General features: G+C 41.9%; 1 protein-coding gene across 1 annotated transcript; it reads left to right on the forward strand.

Moving 5' to 3' along the window:
- Positions 1–367: 367 nt before the first annotated feature.
- Positions 368–20,449, forward strand: LOC309450599 (bactericidal permeability-increasing protein-like; the record flags this gene model as incomplete). The annotated part of the gene is made up of 17 exons (XM_082073570.1): positions 368–407; positions 1,090–1,170; positions 6,636–6,761; positions 7,139–7,250; positions 7,365–7,493; positions 8,970–9,125; positions 9,933–9,996; positions 10,787–10,847; positions 11,746–11,837; positions 13,684–13,857; positions 14,557–14,610; positions 15,919–16,089; positions 16,631–16,698; positions 18,012–18,054; positions 18,898–18,961; positions 19,727–19,803; positions 20,408–20,449. 17 exons carry the CDS (start codon positions 368–370, stop codon positions 20,447–20,449), a joined length of 1,554 nt encoding a protein of 517 aa, XP_081929696.1.
- Positions 20,450–20,898: the final 449 nt, after the last annotated feature.

Genomic DNA, 20,898 nt, shown 5'->3' on the forward strand with positions numbered 1-20,898 from the left:
TTCTGGCAGTCCAGCCAATTTTCTATCTACTTTCTCCAGCCCATATGTTACCAACCTGGCGAAGAGACTAAGGGAGACTGTGTCAAAGGCCTTGCTGAAATCAAGGTGTAGAACATCCACTGCCCTCTCATTGTCCACAGTACCAGGCAGCTCATCACAGAAAGCAATGAAGTTGGTCAGGAATCATCTGCCCTTGGCAAACCCATGCTGGCTGATCCCAGTCACCTTCTTATCTTTCAGGTGCTTTAGAAATAGCTTCTCAGATATTTTGCTCCATAACCTTCGCAGGGACTGATGTGAGACTGACTTCTCATCATCAGCCTCCTTGACCTTGAAGAGAGGTGTCCTGGCTTGCCTTTTTCCAGTCATGACGAACCTCTCTCAGGTGCTTTTGAGGACTTTTGAAGGTGATAGACAGCAGCTTCACAATGAGATCAGCCAGGCAAAGCCTTCAGCTCCTCCAGATGTATCCTGTCTGGTCACATGGATTTGTGTATGTCCAAGTGGGTTAAGTGATCCTGAACTCTCTCTTCCCCTGCTGTGGGTGCTGCCTCACTCCCACAGACTCTGCTAGGAGCTCAGTGACCTGGGAGGCCAGGGGACAAGCCTTGCTAGTAAAAACAGACTTTTCTATGTCTCTTGTCATTAGTCCCCTGGCCCACTGAGCAATAAGCCCAAATTCTCCTTAGCCTTCCTTTTGCTGCTGATGTACTTACAGAAACCTTTCCTGTTGCCCTGCTCCATCTGAACTTTGGCTTTCCTGACTTCATTCCTACACGTGCAAGCAATATCGTTGTTCCTTACTGGCCTCAGTTTCCATCTTCTGTATGCTTGCTTTTTGTGTCTGAGTTCACTCAGGAGCTCCATGTTCATCCATGCTGGCCTTCCGCCACAGTTGCTCAACTGTCTGAACACTGTAATGCACCCTTCTTATGCTCTGAGGCAGCCGCCCTTGAAGATGAGCCAGCTCTTCTGCGCCTCTGGTCTCCAGGGCAATTTCCCACAGATTCTGCCAAGCAGGTCCCTGAAATCTGCTCATCTGAAGTCTATGGCTGTAATCCTGTTTTTTGTCTTGCTCGCTCCTCCCAGGATCTGAAACTCTACAGTCCCATGCTCACTGTACCAAGGCTGCCCTTGGCCTTTACCTCATCCAGCAGTTCTTCCTTGTTTGTGAGTAGCTGCAGCTATTTGAGGGTATCAATCTCCAAATAATTCTGTACCTCTTGTATTTGTAAAATGGAGCTGGAAGCTTTCTTTTGTCTTATGTCAGTGTCACCAGAGGCACGCAACCGGGACATATTAAAAGTGTATGGAAAGGGAAACTAGTCTAAAAATGTCACACTACAGGAAGTTCACTTCCAACTTGGGACAGAAACGTGACTTGCATTTGATTTTTAGCCAAATCTGTTTATTTATCTAACTGGCTGCTACAGTCCTTACAATAAATAAATAAATAAATAAATAAATGCTGAAATTAAACAGCAGTAAATTACAGCAGGGCTTCCAATTCATTGTATTCTATGGTAGGTGAAGGGTGACTAGAAAAAGAATGGAAGAAGAGGTCAAAAGAAATAGAAATTTTAAAGTAGTTTGATGTCCCTCATTGATCACACTTCAGGCACTTTCTTCTGCCTGTTCAGGGGAGAATTCATGAGATGGGGAAAAAGAGAACTAAAGTCCTGGTGCCCATCTCTTCTCCCTTCCAATGGGACACATACTCCAGGAGGGACCAATGAGTGCTGTTGCTAGGTGAGCCTTTTCAAACCGGAGCCTAGCCTCTGGCTGTTGTTCATAAACAAAGCAATTGTTTCTCCTAAGACTAAAGAGGATGCTGTGTACACCAACAGTTCATAGAATCATAGAATTATTTTGGTTTGAAAACACCTTTTAGATCATAGAGTCCAACTGGTAACCTAGTACTGCGAAGTCCGTCTCTAAACCATGTCCCTAAGCACCACATGTAAACATCTTTTAGATACCTCCAGGGACAGTGACTCAACCACTTCCCTGGGCAGCCTGTTCCAATGCCTGACAGCTCTTTCCATGAAGAAATTTTTCCTAATATCCAATCTGAACCTTCCCTCATGCAGTTTGGGGCCATTTTCTCTCATCCTGTCTCTCACTACTTAGGAGAAGAGACCAACCCTCTCCATGCTACAGCCTCCTTTCAGAGAGTTGCAGACAGTGATAAGGTCTCCCCTCAGTCTCCTTTTCTCCAGGCTAAACAGCCCCAGTTCTGTCAACTGCTCCGCATCAAACTTGTGCCCCTGCATCACCCTATACTTACCTACTGGTCAGTATACCATTTTTGATCTGGTGTTGTGTCCTGATTGACAGAACAATGGAAATTATGTTATGTCCCTCAGTGTGCTGCAAACTAGAGTGCATGGAGAAAGGGGAGAACTGGGGAGGCAGGGAACTGGGGAGGTGGGGAAAGGGATTGTTAAAGCACCGAGCCAGAGGCAACGACTGGAATCATGCAAAGCCAAAGTAATCTGCAGAGATGCAGCAACAAGACTCTATTGATTGCCATACTAATAAGCTCATTGAGTTTCTTGTATATTGGGTAAAAAGGATCACAGTCTATATCTCCTCTAGCATGTTGATTGAAGCAAATGCTTGGTGGCTCAACAGAGAAAACTGAAATAGAAGATGCCTTTTAGAGGCTCTTTGTAATGCCTTGAAAGGTGAAAAGTTTGGGTGTAGAAACTATTCATAGTATATTTGAATGTGCTATCTGAATTCGTCTCCCACCAGATATTTGGCTTTTACTGCTGTATTTGTAGAAAGAAATGAATAAACTATTCTGGAAGCCTTAGTCTGTCTTTGTTAAGTTTTGCTGAAAGTTTTATTTAAAATGGGTGGTACTCCATTAGAAGAACCATAAAATGTTAAAAGGACATGATAAGCTGAGATAGTTTTCAGACAATTCAGTTGTTTGTAAATTGTGGAGATCTGTAGGGATGGAAACAGTGGAGCTCTTTCTTTGCTTTGAAGGAACTGCAGAATTTGTGCAAAAAAAAAGTTAAAGGAGAGGTTTATGTAGCTGAGGGTGTGATTTTTATTCATCCTCAATTGCCAGAGATATAAATAATTAAATTATTATGCATGTGACTCCCCACAGTGAATGTTAAACCTGTGTAAAGTATGAGTATTTGTTGGCTGACTGACAAATGTCTCTACCCTTTTCTATTCATGGATTGCACAAGGCAGTGACTCGGATTGTCCAGCGAAGTGCTCTGTGCTTGAGGGAATTTGTTTGGTTTACATGCAAGCTAATTGATTAAATCACCTCTTCGACAAGCCAAATAGTACTGGTTAGCTAAAGTACTGGTTAACTGGATAAGCAAGCAGAAGAAATACAAAATGTTGATTGCAAGGCCTTGATACTATATATTTGCACCGTATATATACACTGTTGTGTATATGTACTGTAATAGAAATACTATATAATTTATGGTTTCTATATCCTGAGCAATTTCAGAACAGATGGGCCTAGACAGTTGTTTTTCTTCTGTTCTTCCTAGCAATGGCACGTTCATTTATTTCTTTCAAAATACAGACTGGGCTATGAGTATCAGTACTGTGGAACTGCTGAAGTAGAGTGTTTGCTGGGGTTTCCTCTCAGGTCCACCTGAAAAGCCAGTGGTGGAACAGTGTGCCACAAAAGCACCGATGTCACCCCCAGCTCAGCATCCAGGTGCCTTAGCACCCCCACTCAACAGTTTACATTGCCTTCTGCTTCATCCCTAAATCAAATTAGAGTGATAGATTTAACCTGGGACACCCAAAATAGTTTGGGACATGGTTACCAAAGAGGCCACTCCCTGCATGATGCAGGTGGCAGCAATTGGGTCTCTTCAAGCTCACAGCTCTTTCCTTTAAAAGAAGGGGCCGTGGTTGTAGAGGGTTTTCCCTGCAGCATTCTCAGCCCTGTGGTCTGGCACAGCAAGAATCTTCTGCCTTTGGAGGAGAGGTATAGTAAAAAATACCTTGTGATTACCCTTTGTTGTGGAGTGGCTTTGTTGGGAAGAAATACATGTAGCTAAATCTGGCAAAATTTTGAGATTTTTAAGCTATGAGGACTATGCCTATGTTAAAGACACATTTCCTTCCAGTACTTTTTGTTGTTGTTGTTGTTCTACATGTGAAGTGTGTTTCTTTCACCTCTCAGTTTCTATCTCTTAAAATTAAAAAGAAAATATTAGCCGTAGTAAAAGGCAAAGGTGTTCTGTGGATTACTTGAAACTGTCACACAAAAATTAAGTTAATGATATCTCCTAATTTTGCAGTTTGCCTAAATTGTGATCATGACTGAAAATATCTTAGAGGTTTGAGGTATATTATTACCACTGATAATGAAACAACTACTGAAAGATGCAGCAACATCAAAAGATTTTTTTCAAGTATTAGGAGAGAGGCAACTATCTGTTTCTAGGTGGTTTCATTCCAGCTCTCCAATAGCTCTGTAGTAACGAAAGAATTTTTTACATAAACATAATGCCAGAAAATACCCTCTCATGTATTTTCAACTGTCTATAATGTACTGTATGTATAATGTAGCTGGGAATAAGGAAAACCATAATAACGTGACCTGTTTGCCATTCATACTGTCCACCTCAGATGGCAGAGAACTCTATAGAGGTCTCTTCCCAGCTCTGGGGAAAGAAAAAGAAAAAACAAGAGTTCTCTGATTTTGTACAGTTTGGTTTTAAAATTCTCCATCAAGGTGGCTTCTTCCACTCTCCCTGGGAGATCTTGCTGGCAGCAACAGCTTCTGACTTTGTCACTGTACGCAGCCTGTGGTTCAGACAGCAAAGGTCCATCTCAATTCAAATTCAGTCACAGAAACCCCTGGAATGGGGATTTACTTCATTCATTCACTACTCCTATGGTAAATCCTGTAGAGCCACTGAGGACAGTTGTGTGACATGCATGAGAAGGTAGAGAGAGCCAAGTGTTCATCCACTGCATAGCTGGCCAGTAGTGCCATCGACCCCCTTTCTTAATTGTGGGTTTCTGCTTGTTTTGGGGTTGGGTTTTTTTCTGTGTGTTTTTGTTGTTGTTGGTTGGTTTTGGTTTTTATTGTTGGGGAAGGGGGAATGCGTGTGTGCTTTTTTTCCTGCCATCAAAGTTAGTGACAGGTCTCACAGTGTTGCAGAAAAGCTGCGTTGGCAGAACTTGCTGTCAGAAACAAGTTGTCTCTGGTTACTGACAAGTTATTTGGTGGCATCATACAGAAGAGGGTGACTTTCAGAAGAGATCTGTGTCTTTGGGAGCAGGTTCTCTAAGCAAAGAATGACCAGGCAGTGCAGGGGCTCTCCCATTAATTGAAGGATCACCCCACAACCATACAGTGATTGGTCATGATTGGCACATACTGTATATATAACTGATCCAGATTCAGTTTACCTGCCTTGACCCACCCCAGAGGTAGACATTAAATCCTGTAGTTACAGGAGGAAGATGAGCACTCCCCACAGGGCAATTTGTTTTAAGATAGATAGGATAAATTCCTCTTCACTATAAAGATGACTTTCAAATGAGAGACCCAACTTTTCAATGTATAATTAGATAAAAATAGTCTAACCCAAGTATATTGGGGAAGGGCAACCTCCTGTGAATCCTGTGAATGATAAATTTTATATATATATATATATATATATATATATATATATATATATATATATATATATTTCTCAGCATTAAGTCACTGTCCCAGGCTGTGATCATCCCCTTAAATTTTTCTGAGAGGAGATAATAAAGGAGCACAGCTCATTGCTGGTGACCCTAAACATGTTAAGGGAAATGAGAGACTAGCAATAAAATGTAAATTATTAGTAAAAGCATTTATGTCACCTTTATGAATTTGTTCTTATAAAATACTATGATCACTGAAGTCCCTATCTGTGAATGGAGAACCAGGCTATGGTTCTCCATGGGCAAAACAGTGGTTTAATGGGAATGAAAAAGGCAAAAATAAACATCCATTGGACCATGAAGCTTGCAAGGAGAGTTTTTGGATGATACTTCATGCATTTATTAACATGCAGACTAGGAGATATGAGAACACTGTCTGCTGGCACAAAATAATTTTCTTTTGTTCTGTGTTGGAAGGGAACATAAAGGGCTTCTCAAAGTTGTGGCTAAGATCCTAATAAGTGGTTCCAAAAGTAGGGGTATCTATGTCTATAACTAAATGAGCTGATCAGGCCTTCCAAAGTGCTAAGAGTCAGTGATGACTGTTGAATCACCAGGAGGCACTGAGACCTGCACATATTTGGGAAATATAAGCTACATATCTCACTAACTGGGGGGGGTTGGGCAGAAGGCCTAAAAATTCAATGCCACTTCCCTTTCTATAGGACTTGTCCAGGAGGATGTATCCCAAGAGATTTTTCCACTCCCTGTGACAGTGAATAGGCTGACTTTTCTGCTCTACCCCAAGTAGCTCTATTTCTCCAGCAGTCTGTGCAGAACAGGTCCTCTCTTCCATGGCTACTGGGCTTTCCATTTTATCCATTCTGGAGGGAAAGCTGCTGTCAGAACAGCCCACTTCAAGGAGGGAAAAGGGAGTACAGCCACCACATGACAAAGCATGAACTTCTACTATTGTTATAAATATTTATTAACAGGTCCTGTGAAAAAAACAAGGAAGATGGTGATCTGCTGTTCTCTCCTCCTCTTAAGTTTGCTCAGTGGGCAACTCAATGCCAATCCTGGAGTCAAAGTGAGGATCACCCAGAAGGGCTTGGAGTATGGTATGTGTGATGTTTTCACGATCTGATGGTGGTATTGCATTGAATCGTGGTATGAGAAGCAATAGCAATGGAAGGCAATGACCTGATTGCAGGTTGTAAAGAATAGGAAGGCTTAAGAGCACAATATAGCAGATCAAATATGCTGCTTGATAGCATGGTACATCAAATCGAGGTTCATTTGATTTCAGATATTGAATCAGTAAGTTCAACTCTTTCCATGACTAGGAGTGAGATCTGAAATAGCACTGCTTGGTCTCAAATTAGATACCCTCTTCTTTCCGACTCTGTGTCCATCCCATTCCCTGGGCCAGAAGCACGTAACTGTAAACTCCCAGGCAGTATCAAAGGCAACTGAACTGATCACTGTTTTCCTGTAGCGAAGGAGGTTGGGCTGGAAATCCTGAAGCAGAACATGGAGAAGGAGCATTTCCCTGATTTGAGTGGCTATGAGAAGTTTGGGCTTGGTAATGTCAAATACAACATCTCAAGGTAAGTCTTCTCTCCAGACGCAATTTGTGTTTTACTGAATCTTCTTTTGTGTTCACCCTGACTTGTGAAATACAAACTTTTTATTTTCTCTCCTTTATGTCGCTCGTCCTCTAGAATACACGTCACTGCTGTTGAATTCCCCAGTGCTTCCATTTCCCTCATCCCTGGGACTGGGATAAAACTGGTGATTGGAAATGCATCTCTAACCATTGATATGAACTGGAACATAAGGACCTGGATGTTGTACGTACAGCCTCATGTGTCCTGGGATTTTTCTTGGTGGAGAATGTAGAGATAAAAAAAAATTGCAAAGTTTATTTTTTCCTGTGACCTTTCCATGGCAAAGGTGCTCTTTAATAGCTAGTAGCAGTAAGCCAGGAGTACAGACTGGTTCTCAGCAGGTTTGCTGATGGGAGACAGCCCCTGCCCCCTTAGCCATCAGCACCGATAAAGAGCTCATGGCTGAGAAGCACTTTGCAAAAAGTAAAGTATTTGTGCTCTAGCTGAATGTGGTTATCCAACCTGCCAGCTAATGACACATGTAGAAAAACTGCAGTATGGTGGATCACAATCCAGTATGATAAACCCTCCCAGTGCAGCTACACTGCTAGAAACCCTGTGCTACTCCTCCAAGAGGTACAGTTCAAAAGCTGATGGAAAATGGAGAAGGAAATGGCAATACCCTTAGAGCAGTCTACACACCTTCCTAGTCCCAGGCTGCTTCAGAGGAAAGAAATCCCTTCCCCTCTTCTCCACAACTCACATTACCCATATTGCTAAACTGACTGAATTACAGCAGGGATCATCAATTACAGCAGAGATCATTACTCTGATCTGCATTTCTGGGCTTCTGCTGCCAGGGACAGCAAGGCTGGCTGCTTGCTAAAGATGGGGACCTGGGAGCTGAGGGTGGTGGCACAGCAGGAGAGGCAGGGCCCTCACTGACAAGCACCCGGGACTGGAAAGGAGAGCAGGTTGATGGTGGTGACCAGGAGCAGCCACCAGCACAGGCTGCCAGGCAAGTCCACAGTGAAGAGGCAGGTCTGAGGTGAAGCCAGGAAGTCAAACCAGAAAAGCACTGTGAGGATTAACTAAGTACAAGGTTGCACATAGGTGTACCTACAACATAGCTTAAGCAAAGACCTGAGCTCCAATGCAGCTCATAAACCAAGGGTAGAGACCCCCAATGAGGCTTTTCACGGCTCTTTCTCACAACCAAGCTGTGAACAACTTGATCCAAAACAACAGCGCTTCACCATGTGGGAGCTGGTCTTGAGCATGGGCTGCCAAACCCCTGGGAGGGGTGAGGAAGAGGGTGCAGAGGCCATTGAGGCACTCCAGGCCCTGATGTGGGTTTGTACAGACCCTCCCCAGACACCAGTAGATTAGATCCCAGTACAACTCTCTTGCCCTATCTTATAGTGGGCATATCCCAGTTCCCTCTGCCGTGGACACGGTCTGGTAACTGGAACAAAATACAATATCAAATCATCTACTTTGCCAAATCCATCATTTTCCAAAACTCCTATCTGGAAAGTTGTGTGGAATAGTTGAGTATTTGCAGACATATTAGAATCTATTTTCATTTTGAGCAATGTAATAAAAAGTATTCAGGTAAACAGGTTCATCTTTAGTGAACAGAAAAGTGTCAATTTAAAAATTGAGTCTTGAAAGTTAAATAAAAATAGTTTTTCAGTTATTTATTTTTACTTTATGCAGTAAAGACAGCGGGAGAGGCACGGTGTACATTTCAAAGGTGTTTGTTACTGCAATCTTTTCAACACCCCTGGATAATATGGGTCATACATCAATATCACTTACCAGCTGCCGGACAACTTCTGGCGACATAGACATCAAGTTGAATGGAAAAAGTGGGTAAGTGGAAGAAATCTGTATATACTCTGGGACAAAATCATTGCCAATGAATGGCACAAAGACAGTTTCACAAAATAGGGCACCTGTTTTGGCATCTATAGGCACCACAAGTGAAAATCCGAGCCCTAATCCAGTGTTAGAATGGCCAAATTTTACCATTGTCCTTGTATTTGTGGATGCTATCCCTGGAGTAAAGGATAAAAACAACAGTTCTTGTCAGATCAAGCAATCTCTTGTACTTCTTCAGTAACCACCTCTTTCCAAATGCTGTTCTACTCTTCAACTCCAGGTAGAAGTTAACACACTTGTACTATGCTTTAAGTACTCCTAGTCATGTGCTATCAAAACTGCACAGAACCAGACTTCTGTCTGTTCTGCCTCTGGTTACAACCCTCTGCAACATAATTTCATTTTTTTATTGTACATCTCTCACTGTCTACACACAATGCTTATCACCTGGTTTTAGGTTTGGGTTTTTTGTTGTTTCCTTGTTTCTACTTGTGTTGGGAGTTCCTACTGCAGGCACCACTTACTTATTCTGTGTTTGTACGTACATGATGGCAGTAATATGAAGAATTCTTTATTCATAAAGGTGAAACTACTCAGGCTAATTGCAGAGATGCCTAGTGGTGAAATTATCAGCTTTTAAATGGTGGTTCTCTGATAGCTGTAGCACTTAAGAGAGCTCCCTTGTGTACTAGAGTATCACACTCAGAGGCCATTAAATTCATGTTCTGCAGAGATATCTGATTTCCTGTTAATGACTGTAGTACTTGACCCATTAATTGCCTTCTTCCTTTCCTCTAGCTTCCTGCATAACTTCTTTATCAAGTATCTGAAGAAACCCATTCACAGGAGACTGGTCACTAACGTAAGCCTTTCAAATTGTGTAGGGGAGGGGTTTAACTTTCACAAGTCAGTGCTGTGAACTTGGCAAAGGAAGAAATAGAAAAATAATATAGTCCTATTCTGGTCTGATCAGCACACTCATGTTTTGCCAGCCAGAAATGCTTCCAGATGAAGTGGATGGCCAAGCTATTGACTGGTCCACAGCTAAGTTCAACCAAGGCAGCAGTAGGGCTGGAAAATGTAGTTATTTTCCAATTCCAATGCAGAATAAGTCTCTGTGTATCCACATCCTGGGTTTTGTGTAATTTTTATACTCAGCAGACAAAACCTATATTGGGTGATGCACAGAGATGTTGCAGTACATCACCTGATATTATGACACATTTAAACTTCTTCATATCCAAGAGGTGAGTAGTTCTGATGACAACCTTCCCAAGACCTCTGAGAGGAGGCAGAGCTTGCTATGGCTGTGATTCTGCCCCTGGACAGGGATGTCACCTGTGGGACCGATGTGAGATCTCCATCTCCTTTTTGCACTCTTAAGGCTGGGGTTTTGTCACCACCTTCAGGCTGCCTGTAGCAACTTCCCACTTTGTTGCCTAAAGACAGGTCTGACTTTGGATTTGCTCACATTGCACCAGGTGGGAACCTTGAGGAATGAGTCAGCTGAAGAAAAAGTAGTTTTGGTGTTTTAACAAACAAATGCTGCTGTGTGTGTCGCATAAGCAGACAGATTTGCTAGCACACAGCTGAGATGTGCTGGCAGATCCACCATGTTAATCAGGCAATAATTTGAGTGTACTTTTATACAGTCATGTCCTAACATCAGATCTGGGATCCAGTTGATAGATGAAGACCTCCGATCACTGAATGGTGAGTCATGAGTGAGATCTTTTCCTTCTGCTTTCTCTTTCCGGTTCAGTGAAATTCTGCAGTTTTCTTTACAGCAGCTGGTCAGCAAAGCCTCCAGGAGTGGTGTCAGACCCCCTGATCTGCCTGCTCCCTTGCTTACAGGACCACGGTTAAATAAAGGGAGTTGTACTTTGACAAGAAAATAATATTTCTGAAAAGTCAAGGACTTGGGAGTGATTTTCAACTTGAAACTGTGGCAGTGTGCACCTCAGTTATCAGAAATGCTGCTTAGAGGCCACACAGCACTGATGCTAAGGCAGTTTTCCATTCCCTCCCATGCTCTGTGTCCTCCTGCACATATAGCACTTTATAAGCTGAAGCTTGCTCAGCTAGCCTGCCTGGAACTTTGAGTTTCACTTGCTTATTTATCAGACTTGCCAAAGGCAAAAAGAAAAAGCTCCTTTGTAAAAATCTTCTCACTTTAACCATTTTGGGTTAGATCTGCAGGCATTTAAGATACCCAAAGTGTTGGGTAGATACTGTGTGCAAAACACAAGTACATAAGTGGGTCAGGCACACACCTTTCTGGGAAAATATTTGCAAGTTAGAGGCATTCTGGATGCTCTCAGAACTGCTTGACAAGGCATTTCCTTATGCCCTGAAGCACTGGTATGGCCATTTCATTTTTTCTTTTTTTGTTTAATCAAATTTACTTTTCCACAAACTAAAGAAGGTGCTTTAAAGAAGATGCCAGTAGAAACATCAAGCCTTAGGTCAGAATGCATGTTAGGAGGTTCCTGGTTGTATTGTTCCTAGGTTGTATCCTGTTGTAAGAACAGACTTAGTTCTAAGTATACATAAAATTCTTTCTCTGCTTTCTGTAAGATTGGGTATTTTGTCTTGTCTATCATCCTTACAGTCCTAATGCCGATTGATGATTTGGCTGAAGTAGACTACTCCTTAAACAGCTTGCCAGCAGTATTCCAACCATTCATTGACCTGGACTTAAAGGTAATTGCCTGTAGTGCTATTTGCTAAGATTGCTGTGGCTTTGTTGTATGATCCACTTTCTAAGACTGTTGTTCAGAACACTAAGACTCAGTATCTGAGAAGACAGGCGTTTCAAAGCACTATTGTGTTTGTTGTTGTAATCATTTTTAACAATCCTCCTGTAAAATGAATTATTTAAACACCACAATCTTTTTTTTTTTAATTGCTGTTGAGTGGTTATAGCAAATAGCAATAAAAGTTGACTAAGCAACTTAGAAGAAAAAAGAGAAAGGGAAATGAGGGAAATAAAGGTATTCAACGTTCATCCTTCTCTCACTGTTGATTAATATCTGGGGCTTCTTTGTTCAGTCAGGGGAATATGTCTAGACATTGCACTAACTCTGTGTCTGCTGTCAGCTGAGAGAGGAAAGGAAAGAGCAAGACCACGGGAGAAGTAGTTAAGGCTCAGGAGAACACCCTTGAAAAAGCATGGGAGCCCAAGGAGTGCTGCTGAGTTTGAAGGCCTGGAAGTTTCTTTTAAATAAAGGGAAAAACCTCCTTCTGTACCGAAACTAAAATCAGACTAGGTCCTAATTCTAAAATGACTTGATTATCATTGTGTGTATGGCAATTTGGTTGAGGGTAGTTATTGTGACCATAGTATCTAAGATGCTTAACTAATTTCAAGATGCCTTATGCTAGGTGCTCTACAAAGGGAGAATGAAAAGACAGTCTTGTCATAAAGATCTTATACTTGTTAATAAGAGACAACGGGGAAATGAGAGGCAGGAATGCAAAGGAACAGTAAGCCAGTATCAGTTGGTATGGTAGACAATGGTCTCGGTACACCAGCTCTGCAGCTGCTGTCAAGCTCTTCTGGTTATAGCAACTAGATTTTAAGCAGGGACTTGAGGCGGACTGAAGAGGTAATGCCATGACTGTTTACAAGAGCTACTCTCCCACATAAGATGCAATGTGGGGGAAAGATACAAAGCAAGTGACTGGTCAATATAGCAAGTGAGGATTGAATGGGGAGGTCATCAGCAAAGTGACTCAGTACTTTGTAACCATTTTGATAGTCCTCAAAAGGCAACACAAAATTTAGACATAGATGGGGAGGGGTTGAGAAAATAGACAAACAGAATACCTATGAGATTAAACAGAAAGGGAGGACACGTAAAAGGGATATGAAAAATCTTAACCTCTGAGTACCTTCCTAAATTTAAATGAGTTTTACCTTTTTTGCTTTATCTGGATACATTTGGAAATATTAGATCTGCAGGCCTTAGCTAATATTTTGGGTAATGTAGAAGACAATGTAAATGTATTTAGAATTGTCTGACATGACTTTCCTTTCTCTCATAGGCATTCTTTGTCTGTAGAAATTACCAACCTATTTCTGGGTAGAATAAGGTGTTGATTTTGATCTAGAAAAGCCTCTGGTTTTAGGGATCCATCTTGTAAACGAGACCATTGGAAAGCCCTAGGCCACGGTACTCAGATTAAAATTCCTAGAAATAAGGAAAGGAGAAAGTAATGCTTTTCAGTAAGGAGGAGCCTTAGTCATGCTCTTCATTCAATACGCAGACACTTCATTGACAGGCTTTATTTTCAGAGATGGTAGACTGTTTTCCATAGCTGATGAGCACCTCAAGATAGATGAAGGTGTCCAGTCTCTGGAACTTGTCTCTACCACCTGCCTGAAAGCACGAAGGCTTCAGAGTGTACTACAAAGCCTGTGTACTTATTTATAAATCAATAGCTTGAGCAAGGGAAATAAAAATAGGATCAATTCTCTGTGCTGGCAGATCCACCAAGTCATGTTGTAGCTCTGAAATTATTTTTAATCTTTGCCAATACTTTTCAGGGGACAGTCTACCCAGCTGGAAACTATACTGGTCCTCCCCATGTGGCATCTCCCTTTGCTATCCCAGACCAAAGTGACTCCATGCTCTACCTTGCCTTCTCAGAGTATTTCTTTCAGACCTCCTCATTTGCCTACTACACTGCGGGGGCCTTCAACATCACCATTACTGAGGAGGTGAGTAGAACACAGAGCAATGGGGTCAGAGTGGCTCAGGTCATCCAAGATGGGGCTTTGGCCTGCCAATTGCCAGTACCTGGCCTTACAAAGCTTCTAATTGGTCTACAAAGTCCTGAGAGAGTACACAATAAACACCAGCAAACTATTATGCTCTTTTATTACACTCTAGATAGATACCTCAGTCCACAGCCAGGAGTGCCAAGTTCCACTGAGTGAAGTACTAAATACTGGCAACTTTGCCACAAAAAAATAAGGTTTTTGTAGACCTGAGGTATTGACTTTTCTGAGATGGACAAAAGATTTACTCTTGGGAATTTAGCTGGATCAGAGGCTGTTTTCTGAGCCATCTTTACGGACTGAAAGTACCACAGGGGACAGGAAAGCAAAGCATATGTCAGAGCACAGTAGCTGTGGCTTGGAGGCTAGCTGACTTGGCTGGCCTGTCTCCAGGAGGTCCAGTAAGTCCCAAAACCTATAGATTGCCACCCAAACTATAATGATATTAAGCATTTGCTTTCCCAGGAAGTATTTTGACATGTATTAAGTATACTGAGTGCCTTAATATTTCTAAAAACAAAATGTACAAGACCAAAGATTCATTGAAATTGCAGTAATAATGTATTTAGAGAAAAATTGACCACAAAGGTCACATCTGGTAAACTCATTTGTTTTCTCATACATTTTTTTTTTCTCCAGACTTGCAGCTATTTTAATATAAGCACAGAGATATTTGGCAGTATCATCCCTGAGGTGAGTATCATTAATCCCACAAACTCTTAGAAACCAGTTGCTGTGAGTGTCAGACATGTCACTACTGGTGTATCTCAAAGGTTTGTAAGACCAGCAGGTCTCCTGTGCTGGAGAAGTGGGCACATGTATACCTTGTAACTGCAGAGCAGATGGGCCTTGTCACCTCCCACCTCCACAACAAGTTGAATGACTTGCACTGTTACCAAAATTGGCCCATAATCCTGCACATCAGTCTTTATTCTGGGCACTGTGCCAAAGACACAGCTGTTCTCACCTAACCAATCCACGTAGAAAAAAGCTTCCAGTCATGAGTCCTGCTTTGAGAGGCTTCTGAGAGGGCCTCAGGTCAGAAAAAGCACCTTTCTCCCACCCAAATCTGCATAATTATCTTTGCTTCACTGCTAGCCCATGACTGTCTAGCAGAAAGGAATCCAGTAAAGGCCTGGGAAAGGACTGTAGTAGCCACTTGCAGGAAACTGAGCTAACAGATGGGCAGGAAACATTACATCTGTGGAACAGACAAGGCAGATGCACAGGATTTCCATTTATTTTAGGTGAAGGGCATTAATATAACAGGTCAGAGAATATGAGCATGTGTGATTTCCACCAGCCTTCTCAGACAGAATGAGAAACCAAAAATGAGCATAAGAGACCTTAGAGCATGAATGCCGAGGTTGGATGAAACTGGACTCATGATTTGAAAAACTTCATATCCTTGCTTGCTTCCCAGATGATATTAAATTCCTTCCTCAGAAATCTAAAAATGCTCGTAGGGAAGTCATCATATGGTCTTCTCCGTAAAATGTTATGAGCATTGATGCTAATATTCCACCCCTTCTGTTCTAAGTTATGATATTGGTATGCTTATGCACTCCTCTTTAAGCAATGAAGGCTCCTCCAAGAACAGTTCAGAGCAGGAACTTGTCTCATGACATGGATGGATCTCTAAGTGAATGACTCCTGAGCTCTTTTATTGTGTGACTTAAACATCACATTCATGTTGCATTCCTCTCCTGTGCTCACAAATGTGTATTTAATTTCTTTCAAAGTGATACAGAAGGAATCATATTCCTTGAGCAGAAGGAACTTTCCACTGCATTCCTGTTGTGGCCAAGAATGTTGATTTATCACTACAGAAAACCTCTGCTTCCTGCTTGCCTGAAATAATAATATATTAGCAGATATCTTTCAGGTCATCTTAAGGAACTACTTCAAAATTATTGCTTTGAGAACAAGAAAATGCAGTATTCTAATCTGTTCTACAAGACAAGCATTTCTCTGTCTCTTTTTTTGTCTTGGAACTTGCAGGTAGCCAAATATTCAGTTATACCCTACCCAGTGATGTTGAAGCTAATGGCTACTGAAGTACCTATCATCAGCTTAGAGGAGGATTCCTTCACGGTAGAGATTCAGGGCTCCATGGAGGTGTTTGCTGTTCTGCCAGACTCAGCCACCCAGTCATTGTTCACGATGAACATAGTAAGTACAACGAACAAGGTGATATTTCGCTCAGGGTTAAGTATGTTTGTTCCTTCTTTCTGTTAAAACTCTGTACAAGAAACAAAGTGCTGGATTTTAAGTACTTAAACAAGCAAATTCCCCTTAGTCACAGGTGGTATCTATGGGGCATCAGTTAACCTATAGGACTTCTCCATGGTGAAGAACATTATCCTTTACATGGACAAAAATCCAAACATGTAGTGACTCTGATTAACCAAAGTTTTGTTCTCTGGAATGACAGTTCTGCAGGCACGAGTCATGCTTCTTGGCAACTTGTTCATTTAACTAAAAATGTTTTTGATTAGTGAAACCTCATTACCCACATTTCAGCTCTTGTCAGTGCCATTCAGATAAGCGGACATTTACTGTGCGAATCCTTGCATGGGCCAGGGAGAAAGTTGCATCTGCATTAAGCATTTTCTGTACGTAACTGGGAAGATATTTCTGTGTTTGTGACTGATTCACAGCAAGGGTCCTGGTTTTTGTGTGTCTGGTAACCCCTGGTTCCTTTATTCTGCAGACAGCCAACACCAGCATCGCTCTGAATATATTTGACCAGAAATTGATGGGATCGCTATGTTTGAACAGGTAATTCAACCTGGGATGGAAAGCATTTTCAGCCATTTGGAAGTGTTAGCAATCCCAACATTAGCAGTTTAGGCTCATGATCAGATAACCATAATTGAATGATTGTGTTTCCCTGGTGAGGGATTAGATTCTCAAATTCTCTATGTGGCTGTAGAGTTTAGAGCAGTCAGGAAGCTTCTCTGTGACAACTGCCTCAGTCCACAAGGGACTGCCCACCAGCTGAAGATTGCTGCAGGGCAGTGGTTTCATGGGGATTCTCTGCTCCTCACATCTACTCTCCCCTCTGGGCTAGCTAGATGAAGTGTGCAGGCCATCTATGATGACCATGAATAATCTGAGAGCTACCCTCATCCCTTTGTAGCTGGCAAGGCGCAACTGCTTTCTAACCCACCTGTGCAACTAAAGACATGCAGAGAGGTCCAGGACATGGTAAAGAATCTGGATGTCTGCAGTTCCCCTGTGCTGATGTTCTTACAGCAGATTCTCCAGCTGAGGCACTGCAACTTCCAAGGGTCAGAAAGCTGGAGACTGAATACTTGGGCATTTAGATATCTAGCATGTCACATTTTATAGAGAGAAGCTCTGTATACCAGGACCTCGCAGCTGGGAATTGGGACCCTAATTTCACAAAAGTCTATTGGGAAGACAGTTACAGGGTTAAGAATATGCGGAGATGGTCAGGGCACAGAGATGCTAGGAATTTAAGGAGGATAGTTTTGTTAGCATTTTTTTGCAGCAACATTCAGTGAGAAAAATAGTCTAGAGTGTGCTCAGAGCTGGGGTGCTGGTTCTGTGGAAACTCAAAAATCATGTTTTAAATACAAGTTTGGATACTTCGATATATACTGAGAAGTATTTGAATTTGTAAACAAAAGCATTAGCAACACAGCCATCAGCAGCAGTACCATATGATGAACAGAATTTTTCTTCCCACCCTGCTAATGCTCACATCAAAGCATAAGGTGGATGCACCAAAATCCTTGCAAAATAGCTAAGAGCCTGCAGACCTTGATGCTAGCCCTCGTAAAGTCAATTGTTGGTAGGATTTCCAAAATACGGCACAGAGGGAGAGGTGCACTCACATTGCTCGCTACAGCCCTTCTACCATACTCTTTTGCAGGCGTGCTCAGCAATGGCCTAAGAAAATCACCTCTTTCTGTATGAGGCAATATGCATTGTGTAAAATATATTGCTTCCAAAATCTCTTTACAGATGTTTAAGGCCTGGAGCTCTACAGCAGTGATTGCACACGACTAGAATAATGTGTTTATTTATTCTTTCTAGTGACTCATCGTTTCACTTCTTTCCCTCAGGCTCCAATTCTCCCTAGCCCACTCCAATGTTGGCTTTTTCGAGGTAAGCAGATTGTTTAAGCACGTAGGAAATGCAAATCAGGAATATCAGTGACATCAAGGCTAGAGAGTAAGCAGCTATATTCTGTTTGTATTTCTGAATCATTTGGCTTCATTCCTGGGTGGCTCTTTTCCTGTCTTCTGGCAGCCACCTCTCTTCTGTGGACTTAAAAGTATATTCTTTGGGGCAGGTTAGCGTTCAGAAGATGAGATGTTCTGTAGTTCCCCTGACTGCTGTATCATATTTCAGCAGTAAGCAGAGAGATCTCTCAAATCGTAAAGGTGAAATGTACAGCACTAAACTGAACTGTAGCAGCAGCTGGAGTGCTGTGCTGCCCAGGCGATCCCATGCACCACTGAGGCAGAGGAACTCCATGCGGTGCAGTGGAGCTCATCACAGATGCTCAGAATTACAGCAGGGTGTGGGAGCAAAAATACTGGTCTCAGATGTCTGAAATAGAGTAGTTGTCGGGGAAAACCCTGCCTCCACAGAGAGTCATTTAATTCTGAGTATAATCAGTCAGTTCTGAGTACCAGAGGAGAAAGGATTAAAACTGTTCTGGTCCTGCTTTGCTATTGGTGATAAATTATCTCACAAATAAAGGGAACAGATTGTTTTAAATGAAAATGTTGTCCAAGTGTGATGAAAGCCATTTGCATTTTGCGTCTCACTTCCCTTGCATCATTCCAAAGACTTATGATCCAAAGTTCATTTGAGTTTATAACTCTTTTGGGCCAAATGAGAGCTGAAAAGTGAACACGAGCCTACTAACCCCATCCAGGATCAGGGCATGATAGTTCTGCTACCAGAAAGTGACGGCAAATGCAATTTTCTTTTCTGTTGCAGATCTCACTTCTGGAGAACATCCTGTCTTACATTTTACAGACTGAAGTAATTCCATCAGCTAATGGTAAGGCTGCATTTCTAAGCTAAAAGCTTCCAGCAGAGTGGGTGATTCTAGGAACTTCCTCTAACTTTCTGCTTAAGTTTCCAGTTTTCATTAACTTGAGTGGAAAATGACTGTTCGCCAATAAGCAGTGGAAGGGGGAGATTGATTTGGAGGGGTGTAAGTATGTCCTCTCACAGGCACTGTCCTGCAAAAAAGCACTTGGAAACGCATAATTCACCTTCCTTCACCTCACTCAAGGTGGCCGTGATGCATCAGTGAGAAGCGTGTCTCTCTTGCCTGCACACCTGCCTGAGTCCACTGCATGTGAAACATATTCCTCTTTGTTAAACCAGCATAGGTCTTTTGCCTCTCATAAATCTTACTTAAGGCCACAGAGGGAGATAAAGCTTTGTGGCAGCCCTCTGTACGGGGATGAACTTCGCCTTCTTTAACTAATGGAGGCAAATGGGAACAGGTTCTAATGATGCTAGAGCTGTGCTAACAATCCTCCGGGTCACTAGGGACATCTCACTGTGTGTGTGATGTGTGAACATGAAATGCTTTGGCTTGGCTGCAACATTCTGCCAAGAGAAAAACACCTGTAATTCTTTTCCCAGCTGGTAAATGAGCATCATATCTACCTCCCAGTGTTGCTTGTGAAGACTAAGAGGTTAATTTTTGAAAATGGCCTAGAAATCTCTGGACAAACAGGGTTTTTGAAGGGCAGGTATTTCTTATTTTTCCAATGCATACCTAAATCACTGTTTGCCTCTTTTTTTTTTTAAGCTAAACTGTCAAAAGGATTTCCTCTTCCCAATCTGGCCAACGTTACCTTGACGAGACCTCACATTACAATTGTACAGGTGAGATTTTGACACTCTCATGAAAAGGTTATTCCTTTTTTTTCCTATTCCTATTTGAAAGCTAATTCTGTAGTCTCCACTTCCAGTCCCAGGCTATTGGTGATGGTCAATAGGAAGAAAGACAATTCTTCTCATTTTCCATAGATAATAACGTTAGACTGTGATGGGCTGTTCTCTGCAGGTTCCTTGGTCTGTATGCACTGACACTGGGGGAAGCCTTAAGGATAAGTTTAGATTAGATGGCTAACTCCTAAATAGCTCAAATTAGGTAAAAAATAATCCCACTTTGTGATGATTGCCTAGTTGCCTCAAGGCTCAGATGAACTTTCCTGTGTGGGCTGTATGATCTTTAGGTTGTTTTCCTAAGGATCCTTTCTGTTGCTAGTGTGGTGGAAAGGGATAGCATCCAGGGAAAGATGGGGCTCTTTTGCAAAGTTCAAAGGACCAGAGCTTAATAATATTTATTTCCAAGGCTCAGCTCTTTTCAGAATATTTTCTGACCTTTAACACCAGGATTAAGTTAAAATTAAAACCAAACCCAACAAACAAAAAAAACTTCATTTTGTAATTCATAGCATTTCACTGACTGTTCTCCTCCCCACAGGGATACATCTTGATTTCTACTGATGTCCACTACAAGCACTAAAGAAGAAGAAAGACCATTTGCTAAATGTGACCTTCAAATCAAAAATGTGACTCTAAAGGCCAAAAAATGTCCAGTTCTGCTAAAAAATATTAACTTCAGCTCTGACAAGGGCAACGTTGCCCCTGTTGGGGGTGAGGGCGGATGCAGGGAGGCAAAGAAAGCTGATGGAATCGTTAAGCAGTACAGTGGAGGAGAACATATGATGCATGTTTGACTTTATTTATTCTGGACTTTAACTGATATAAAAAATGTTTTTAAGATTAATGCCTCTCTTGAAATACAGTATTGTCTATACACTTCCAGAAAGGTTTCCTTTCTCAGAAGAAGGAAAAGTACATTGTCAAAAAGCTGCTAGGGCAGGCATACCTCCTAATCTGTTTCTACTATAATGATCTGAAACAACTTCCTTCTGAACATGATGCACTAAGCATGAAGCAAGCCCTCCCTAT

This window comes from Streptopelia decaocto (assembly GCF_964273445.1).
Source record: "Streptopelia decaocto genome assembly, chromosome: 1".
Lineage (NCBI taxonomy): Eukaryota > Metazoa > Chordata > Aves > Columbiformes > Columbidae > Streptopelia > Streptopelia decaocto.